The sequence below is a fragment of the Enhydra lutris genome, unplaced genomic scaffold, assembly GCF_002288905.1.
Source record: "Enhydra lutris kenyoni isolate GAN:26980312 unplaced genomic scaffold, ASM228890v2 scaffoldscaffold5, whole genome shotgun sequence".
Classification (NCBI taxonomy): Eukaryota; Metazoa; Chordata; class Mammalia; order Carnivora; family Mustelidae; genus Enhydra; species Enhydra lutris.
Genome location: NW_019154089.1, coordinates 49,816,653 through 49,827,307, shown reverse-complemented (window position 1 = coordinate 49,827,307; position 10,655 = coordinate 49,816,653). Strand labels below are relative to the sequence as shown.

The 10,655-nt window shown below is 39.1% G+C and overlaps 1 protein-coding gene across 1 annotated transcript in view; it reads right to left on the bottom strand.

Moving 5' to 3' along the window:
- The window catches only part of LOC111140943 (chromosome unknown C5orf42 homolog), a 135,293-nt gene that overhangs the window by 48,174 nt on the left and 76,464 nt on the right, over positions 1-10,655 (bottom strand). Inside the window, exons 34-37 of the mRNA XM_022493213.1 lie at positions 9,805-9,971; positions 4,935-5,067; positions 3,853-3,904; positions 150-254 (exon numbers count right to left, since the gene is read on the bottom strand). Coding sequence (XP_022348921.1) covers positions 150-254; positions 3,853-3,904; positions 4,935-5,067; positions 9,805-9,971 — 457 coding nt within the window. The remainder of the gene's footprint in view (positions 1-149; positions 255-3,852; positions 3,905-4,934; positions 5,068-9,804; positions 9,972-10,655) is intronic.

The following is a 10,655-nucleotide window of genomic DNA, read 5'->3' as shown; positions in this document are numbered from 1 at the left end:
AAAAAAAAAAAAAAGAACTTAGGAGGAGTAACTATTATCACTTAACTTAAAATTCATGTTAAATCATTATTTTGAAGAAAAAGTCTAGATATATTAAATATTGCACAAAACATATGAATTTTAAAAATTAAGGTAAAATAGCATTTTACCTGGGTCTGTATTTGTACTTGCATCCTGACATTCTACAGCTTTCTTTCTCACAGAGGCCATAAAGTGCAATCCAGCTGAAGTATTAATATCCTCTTGTAGCATTTCTTAAACATAACAACAAAACATTCAAAGCAATCACTGAGAAGCCAACATATTACCTGGAGTCCAATAGCAGAGCACCTAACTCAAGGGAAATAAGGCATGGGGTGCCAAGATGTTATCAAAATGGACTTTCTGAATGAGGTGCTGTCTATGTTAACTCTCAAAGGCAGCTCAGTGAAATCAAAACCAAAATTGTGGAGGATTCTGTATGTCCAACCTAGAAACCTAAATGTTCTTCTGGCTGATGAAGATCCAGTAGAAAATGTTAAACAAGAAAATGATATGGTCAGATTGATGTTCAAGAAAAACCACCCCAGCCAGTATATGGAATGCATTCAAGTGGCTCCAGACAGATGAGGCTGCTGTACCAGTTCAGATCAGAACTTCAGTAATGGTGAAAAATGGAGGAGAGATGATAAATTTACAAATTTCAGTGGAAGTAAAACAGACAAGACCTGGTTATTGTCTAGATGAGAAGGTGGGAGAAGGCAGAATTCAGATAACCTATGTTTTGGTGTTGAGTTGGTGGTGACACCAGTGGGGATGGAGAATGAAAGAACAAAGCAGCTGTTGGGGAATAGACAACAAATTCGGACTGCACATGCTGCACTTGAGGTAATTTCCACTTAGGTGGAAAAGTTTAGCCGCAAGTAGAATCCAAGTCCAAAGTCTATTATGGGAGTTTGGGTTTAGATGTGAATTCTCCTGGGAGACCATCCAGGACAACAAAGTAGCATAAGAGATGATCAATTATGGCACATTATAGTATAATAAAATATATATATATTTGGTCTTCATCCTTGGTTGTAAGCGCAGAGTTCCTTAAATCTTTGGAATTTCCTGAGTAAATTCCTGTCATTATTCATGTTATGACCCTTTTGATCATATCTGAATTTATGCTAATGAGGTGACTCTTGAAAGGCCCCTAGATAGCTTCAGGATAGGTGCTGGTCACCAGAGGAAAAAACCACATGGTCAGAGGGTTAGAACCATCATCAGTCTCACCCCAACCCTACCTCTGGGGAATGGAGAGCAGCTGGAGATGCAGTTCAATCACCAATGGCTAATGATGCAATCAATCATGCCTATATAATGAAACGTCAATAAAAATCCTGAAACAATGAGGTTAAGGGGGCTTCTGGGTTGATGAGCAAGGGGATGTGCTGGGTATGTGGCGTACCCAGAGAGGGTGTGGAAAGACTGTGCCCTCAACCCCCATACCTTCCTTTATGCATCTCTTCCATTTGGCTCCTCCTGAATTGTATCCCTTATAATAAAACTATAATAAGTGAAGCACTTCTCTGAATTCTGGAATCACTGTAGCAAATTAGTGAACCTGGAGGGTGAGTCATGGGAATCCCTGAATGTGTAGTTGACTGGGCAAATGTGCAGGTGTATGGGGGACCCCATTTGTAGCTGATATCTGAAGTGGTCTTTTGAGACTGAGCCATTAATCTGTGGGATCTGTGTTAACTCCAGGTTATTGTCAGAACTGAATTGGTGTCAGGGAATTGGAGAATTACTGTTGTTTGAAATGACACAATACACGTATTAAGCATATATTTACTAAAATATAATTATTAAATATATATTAAATATTATTAAATAGATAACATTACATTATATTAAATAAAAATAAAACATTTATATAAGAGTATATAACTACCTATATATGTATTTACAGATATATATGAGTGGAGATATTTAAAAAATAAACCTTGGAAGAAAACACTGGCTATCTCTAGACAGAGAAATTATGGGAGTTTTTTTTTTGGAGGGGGGAGTTTATTATTCTTCCTATTCCTGATTTATATTTTCTCCAGTGAACATGTATTACCTCCACAAAGCAAAAACACAAAACAAAACACTGTTAAGAATGAAAGAGAAAATGGTTTTAAGACAAGTGAATGGGAAAGAATACCAGATAGGTTAGGAAGCTGAGAGGTACAAGCTAAGCAGGTCAGTTAGGGAAAAAACTGCTTGGTTTAGGCATACAGAGGCTTGATGCAGGGCAGTGGCATCACGGAAGGTGGTGCCGGTGGGGGATGCCTGGGTGGCTCAGTCGGTTAAATGTCTGCCTTTGGTTCAGGTAATGATCCCAGGGTCCTGGAACGGAGACGACCCTTGACGGCTCCCTGCTCAGTGGGAACCCTGCTTCTCCCTCTCTCTCTGCCCCTCTGGCCCCCACTTCCCCACTGCTCATGCTCGCTCCCTCTCTAATAAACAAATAAAATCTTCAAAAAATAAAATAAAATTTGGACATGCTAAATCTAAGATGAAAGTAGAAAAGAATGATGAGAGAGGGTAGATGTGTATTTGAGTGTCATCAAAAAATTTAAGAGCTGAAGTCATGAGAGTGAATGTTTGTGTATGTGTGATGAAAATTACTGAGAAGAAAGTCTTGGGGAACACATACATTTGGTGGCAAGAAATCAACTGACCCACTAGAGAAAGAAAAGAATTTCCTATCTTATAAACAAGTACTCTTTCCTGAACTGATTCCTTACTGTAATGTGCATGTATTTTCTTTTTTTTTTTAAGATTTTATTTATTTATTTGAGAGAGAGATCACAAGGAGGCAGAGAGGCAGGCAGAGAGAGAGAGGGAGAAACAGGTGCCCCACCAAGCAGAGAGCCTGATGCGGAACTCGATCCCAGGACCCTGAGATCATGACATGAGCCGAAGGAAGAGGCTTAACCCACCGAGCCACCCAGGCACCCTGTGCATGTATTTCTATAAAGAATTCAACAGGCATGTTTTTCCATAATTTCCTTTTAGGCCTTATATATCAGTATCTTATTTGAGATTCTAATTAATTGTGCTGTTCTACTATAAGGATCAGCAAATTTTTTCTGTAAAAGGCCAGACAATAAAGATTTTAGGCTTTGCAGATTGTATGGTTCCTCTTGCAACAAGTGAACCCTGCTCCAGTGCAAAATCTGTCAGTAACAATGTGTAAATAAATGAGCATAGCTCTGTTTCAACAAAACTTGATTTACAAAGGGGCACCTGGGTGGCACAGTCATTGAGCCTCTGACTTGTTTTGGCTCAGGTCGTGGGCTCAGGGGTCATGAGATCAAGTACCACGTCAGGCTCCACGCTCAGAGGGCAGTTGGCTTGAGATTCTCCCTCCTTCTCCTCCCCCACTCATGCTTATGTGCTCTCTCTCTCTTTTAAATAAATAAAACCTTAAAAAAATTTTGATTTACAGGGGTGCCTGGGTGGCTTAGGGGGTTAAGCCTCTGCCTTTGGCTCAGATCATGATCTTAGGGTCCTGGGATCGAGTCCTGCATTGGGCTCTCTGCTCAGCGGGGAGCCTGCCTCTCTGCCTACTTGTGATCTCTCTCTGTCAAATAAATAAATAAAATCTTTATAAAAATTTTTTTTGATTTACAAAAACAGGCATGGTCTGGATCTGGCCTGTGGGCCACAGTTTCAACCACTGCTCTACCAGATAACACATCAAAACACACACACACATACACACACACTCTATTTTGTTGAAGATAAAATAATTTAGCCTCATTTTTACATACATAATTCTAGAAAACTGATTTTAACTTTGAACTGAGACACTACATTAATCATGATTATACATACCAAAAGGAATATCGAAGTCATCCAAAGGCTGGGAACCAGGATGTTCTTGCTCCTAAATGAATCCCCAAATGATCATTCTATGATTGTAACTCAAAGACAATCATTACTTTGAAAAAAAAAATTAAATAGCTAAGAGGATTGTCGAAAGTTTATGTATAGGCTTGAATCCATTCAATAAATATTTATTTACTCTATCAAAGTAACTTCACAAAGAAGTTCACAAAACTCATAAACCAAGCAATAAAAAAGAACATTACTAACTTAATGCAGTTACTAAATTACAGTGTGCTCTTCTCCACTGCAGAGCAGCTCTAACACTCAAATAGTCCCCCCACTGTATCAAAAGTGCTCAGGGACTCAACAATGGTAGCAAATGCCTCCAGACATGCCTTTGAGGCTCACGACAGTATGCTTTTTAAAAATCCTTATAAACAGGGTGCCTGGGTGGCTCAGTGGGTTGAGCCGCTGCCTTCGGCTTGGGTTGTGATCCCGGGGTCCTGGGATCAAGTCCCACATTGGACTCTCTGCTTCGGCAGGGAGCCTGCTTCCCCGCCCCCCCCGCCTGCCTCTCTGCCTGCTAGTGCTCTCTGTCAAATAAATTAAAAAATATTTAAAAAAAAAATCCTTATAAACAAAACTGTTAGTGTTTAATTTGTTGCAAAAATATGTAAACAGTCACCAAACTTAGAAGTAATGTTTGAAAAGATCTGATTTCAATATATAGGTTACTTAACAAACCTGTGTGTGGGAAATGCTGGAGGGATCGAAAAAGGGTCAAACTATAATAGGAGCAACCCAAAGAACATATATGACATGCATTAAGACGTCACAGAAAAAGCAAGGAGTGATTTCAAACATAAAAAAGTCACAAAGGCAGGTAAATCAAAAACTTTTCACATTTGCAACTATATGTCCACTATTCCAAAGAGGAATGCAGCAGGGCTTATATACTTAATGATGTAAAGATTCTCCTGGTCATAATCGGAAGCTTCCAGCAATCAGAAGACTAGATAAACCACAAAGACACTTGCAACTCTATGTACAGGCAGACCAGAGAGGCATGTATAATAGTGTTCCTGTACCTTGGGTTTCATAACTATTTCTGAATCATTATCATTCACAAGGGAGCCCTCTGGTTGGAAAGCCACCCTTGGTTTTCTCTTCAGTTTCTCTGATCTTTTTTCTTGCAGCTCTTTCTCAGCTCGCCGTCTTTGTCTGTTAAAAAGAATAAAACATGTTACTATTTTAGTAACAGTTTTTCACTTATATTATGCTATATAGGGTGAGGGTTGTCAAAATTATGGCAATAAAGTATTCTATGGCATATAATTAAATGAGCAAGATCCTTTGGTAGTATTCAAGCAAATAGAAGCAAATGTCAGGGACACATGAAAGTTATTTTTAGTTCCTTTACTAGTGAACTGACTTTTCTGTTAGTCACTGGAATCTCAGGTTAGAATCACACCTGTTAAGTAATTTTCAAATGCTCCTTTCTGCAGACTCTGACCTGACCCCAGAAGCCCTACGGGATGCCTCCAATCACCCTTTTGAAGAAGTTAAGTATACTTAAGTCACCTCAGCAAAATCCCAGCAAGGAGGAAAGAGGGCCCAAAAAGCTAAGGAGAAGACTTATTCTGATGAGGGAATATCTGAAAAAGATGGAAGGAAGGAAACATTTCTGGAAAGAGAGCACTGGTAGTAGACTTTAGGGTCTGTAAATGGGAAATTCTTTTTTTTTTTTTTTAAGATTTTATTTATTTGCCAGGCGCCTGAGTGGCTGAGTGGGTCCTGGGATCCAGCCCCGCATTGGGCTCTCTGCTCAGCAGTAAGCCTGCTTCCCCTGCCCTCTGCCTGCCTCTCTGCCTACTTGTGAACTCTTTCTCTCTATCAAATAAATAAATAAAATCTTAAAAAAAGAAGATTTTATTTATTTGAGAGAGGGAGAGAGAACATGAGAAAGGGAAGGGGCAGAGGGAGAAACAGACCCCCTGCTGAGCAGGAAGCTTGACCTCCCCCTCCCCCTGGGCCAGGGACAGGACTCGATCCCAGGATCCTGGGATCATAAGCTGAGATGAAGGAAGACGCCCAACTGGCTGAGCCGCACAGGTGCCCCTAAATGTGAAATTCTTACACTATTTGCTAAACTCAGTAGTAATCTACCAGTCAATACATCTTTGAATACCCATTATGGGTAAAACACTATAAATCTCTTCATCAGAAGTCACAGCCTTTTCATAGATAGATTTTATGAAGTTGAGGAATGTACCCTCTATCCCTATACTTTGAAGATCATCCTCAATGGGGAAAAACTGACAGCCTTCCCTTTGAGATCAGGAACATGACAAGGATGCCCACTCTCACCACTCTTGTTCAACATAGTGTTAGAAGTCCTAGCAACAGCAATCAGACAACAAAGAGAAATAAAAGGTATTCAGATTGGCAATGAAGAAGTCAAACTCTCTCTCTTCACAGATGACATGATACTTTGTATGGAAAACCCAAAAGACTCCACTCCCAAATGACTAGAACTCATACAGCAATTCAGTAATGTGGCAGGATACAAAATCAATGCACAGAAATCAGTTGCTTTCTTATACAATAACAATGAAAATACAGAAAGGGAAATTAGAGAATCGATTCCATTTACTATAGCACCAAGAGCCGTAAGATACCTGGGAATAAACCTAACCAAAGAGGTAAAGGATCTGTACTTGAGGAATTACAGAACACTCATGAAAGAAATCGAAGAACACAAAAAGATAGAAGACCATTCCATGCTCATGGATCAGAAGAATAAACATGGTTAAAATGTCTATACTACCTAGAGCAATCTATACTTTCAATGCCATTCCGATCAAAATTCTACCAGCATTTTTCAAAGAGCTGGAGCAAACAATCCTAAAATTTGTATGGAATCAGAAGAGACCCTGAATTGTTAAGGAAATGTTGAAAAAGAAAAACAAATGGGACTGAAGGAGATTATGCTGAGTGAAGTAAGTCAAGCAGAGAGAGTCAATTTTCATATGGTTTCACTTATTTGTGGAGCATAAGGAATAACACGGGGGACATGAGGAGATGGAAAGGAGAAGGGAGTTAGGGGAAATCGGAGGGGGAGACAAACCATGAGAGACTGTGGACACTGAAAAACAATCTGAGGGTTTTAGAGGGGTGGGGAGTAGAAGGTTGGGTGAGCCTGGTGGCGGGTATTATGGAGGGCACGTATTGCATGGAGCACTGGGTGTGGTGCATATACAATGAATTCTGGAACACTGAGAAGAAATTTAAAAATAAATAAAAATTAAAAAAAAAAAAAGAAAAACAAAACTGGGGGCATCACGTTGCCTGATTTCAAGCTTTACTACAAAGCTGTGATCACTAACACAGCATGGTACTGGCACAAAAACAGACACATAGACCAGTGGGAACAGAGTAGAGAGCCCAGATATGGACCCTTAACTTTATGGTCAACTAATCTTCAACAAAGCAGGAAAAAATATACAGTGGAAAAAAGACAAGTCTCTTCAATAAATGGTGCTGTGAAAATTGGACAGCTATCTGTAGAAGAATGAAACTCCACCATTCTCTTACATCATACACAAAGATAAACTCAAAATGGATAAAAGACCTCAACATGAGACAGGAATCCATCAGAATCATAGAGGAGAACCTAGGCAGTAACCTCTTCAATATCAGCCACAGCAACTTCTTTCAAGATATGTCTCCAAAGGCAAAGGAAACAAAAGCGATAAAGAACTTTTGGGACTTCATCAAGATCAAAAGCTTCTGCACAGCAAAGGAAACAAGTCAACAAAACAAAGAGGCAACCCACAGAATGGGAGAAGATATTTGCAAATGACAATACAGACAAAAGGCTGATATCCAGGATCTATAAAGAACTTCTCAAACTCAACACACACAAAACAAATAATCATGTCAAAAAAATGGGCAGAAGACATGAACAGACACTTCTCCAATGAAGACATACAAATGGCTATCAGACACATGAAAAAATGTTCATCATCACTAGCCATCAGGGAGATTCAAATTAAAATCACATTGAGATACCACCTTACACCAGTTAGAATGACCAAAATTAGCAAGACAGGAAACAACGTGTGTTGGAGAGAATGTGGAGAAAGAGGAACCCTCCTACACTGTTCATGGGAATGCAAGTTGGTGCAGCCAATTTGGAGAACAGTGTGGAGATTCCTTAAGAAATTAAAATTGGAGCTTCCCTATGACCCTGCAATTGCATTACTGGATATTTACCCCAAAGACATAGATGTAGTGAAAAGAAGGGCCATCTGTACCCCAATGTTCATAGCAGCAATGGCCACAGTTGCCAAACTGTGGAAAGAACCAAGATGCCCTTCAATGGACGAATGGATAAAGAAGATGTGGTCCATATACTATGGAGTACTATGCCTCCATCAGAAAGGATGAATACCCAACTTTTGTATCAACATGGACAGGACTGAAAGAGATTATGCTGAGTGAAATAAGTCAAGCAGAGAGAGTCAATTTTCATATGGTTTCACTTATTTGTGGAGCATAAGGAATAACACGGAGGACATGGGGAGATAGAAGAAGGGAGTTGGGGGAAATTGGAGGGGGAGATGAACCATGAGAGACTGTGGACTCTGAGGAATTAACTGAGGGTTTTGGAGGGGAGATAGGTGGGAAGTTGGATGAGCCTGGTGGTGGGTATTGTGGAGGGCACGTATTGCATAGAGCACTGGGTGTGGTGCATAAACAAGGAATTCTGGTACACTGAAAAAAAATTTTAAAAATAAAAATTTTAAAAAAAGAAAAAGAAGTCACAGCCTTGGGGCGCCGGGTGACTCAGTGGGTTAAGCCTCTGCCTTCGGTTCCAGTCATGATCTCAGGGTCCCAGGATCAAGCTCTGTATCGGGCTCTCTGCTCATCAGGGAGCCTGCTTCCCCCCTCTCTGCCTGCTTCTCTGCCTACTTGTGATTTATCTCTCTCTTTCTGTCAAATAAATAAATAAATAAACCTTAAAAAAAAAAAAAAGTCACAGCCTTGCTTTTTACATGCATGTTTCTTAGTGCGCTGAAACAATTCACAACATTTACTCTCCTGCTTCTTTTGTAAGAATCTAGAGGATATGGTAAGATGAATAACAATATTACTTTAGTGCATTAGGTAGTATATGGACTATTTATTGTATGAGATACCAAATATTTGTCCTACAAAAAGAAAACTGCTTATAATGTTATAGAAAAATGTAAAAGAGAAGTGCCTGGGTGGCCCAGTGGGTTAATAACTCTGCCTTCGGCTCAGGTCATAATCCTGGGATCCTGGGATCGAGCCCCACATCAGGCTCTCTGCTCAGAGGCAAGCCTGCTTCCCTTGCTCTCTCTCTGCTTGCCTCTCTTCCTGCTTATAATCTCTGTCTGTCAAGTAAATAAATAAAATCTTAAAAAAAAAAAAAAAGAAAAATGTAAAAGAATCTTCCAGCCTATGAATTCCAGTGAAGAATTCCTTAATAAAATGTAAAAAATAATATTTCTCCCTCACAGTATAGGAATTTTCCTCATCAGAATGTGTTTATTTTTTTTTTTAAGATTTTATTTTATTTATTTATTTGACAGAAAGAGAGATCACACGTAGGCAGAGCAGCAGGCAGAGATAGAGAGGGTGAAGCAGGCTCCCTGCCAAGCAGGAAGCCCGATGTGGGCCTCAATCCCAGGACGCTGAGATCGTGACGTAAGCTGAAGGCAGAGGCTTCATCCACTGAGCCACCCAGGCGCCCCAGAATGCCCCAGAATATGTGTTTAAATGCATGACACTTGATAAGAAAATTGAATAGCAATTGTGTATAGGCCAGAAGGCTGAACCAGATAACTTTCACCTTTATAACTAGGATATTTTAACTAATTAGACGCTTGCAGGTAAGTGATATTCACAAATAAAATTTCACTTAAAACTTGCCTTTTCTTACTGTCCTTTCCTTGTCTCACTTCAGATGGTTCTATTTTGACATTTAGTAGCTGAAGGTGTCCAGAATCGCCTCGTTCAAATAAATTATGTGTTAGTTTCTCTTGGCTTTGTTTGAATGCAAGGAGGTTTTCAAGGGGAATAAGTTGTGGGTTTTTGTACTGGAAGAAATAAAGCATAATAATTTAAGATTACAAACCTCAATTACATAATATGTTAATAAAAATTGAGAAAAGATTTGTTTAAATTAAATTAAAATGTGCAAGAGATAGAACACGTCAAGATAACAAATTAATTTGGCCCAGTAAGATGAATATCCAAAGCTTGAAGAATAAATGATTTTAGAGGGCTAGAAATGCCAAATGGGTCATCTTATTTCAGAAACTAAGCTAGAAGTCCTAATCTTCTTCTTTTCTATATTAAAAAAAAATCTTCCTTATAATTATAAATAAAATCTATAATTTCTGCCATTTGACTTAAAATTCTTTCAAATAGGAAGGATACAGAGAAGTGGAGATTATGCGTGGAACAGATTAGCAGTACGTTAATAAGTACTGATGTCCGATAATGTAACTTAGGGGTTCATTATACCGTTCTAATAAGAAAATTTCTTTCAAGCCATCTCAAAAAGTCTACTACTTTTCCACACCTTTAATCTTTTCTTTTCTGTTCATAGTATGTTCAGAATAAAAGAAGGCATGATAAGTACTTCCTCTCAAGAATGACCATTTCTTTCCCCCATACCATCTTCAAATCTTAAAATTAAAAGTGTACCACAGCATTAATTATTCAATTACCTTCCTAAGATGGTAATACGGACTTACAAGATTAGAGCCTAAACAATA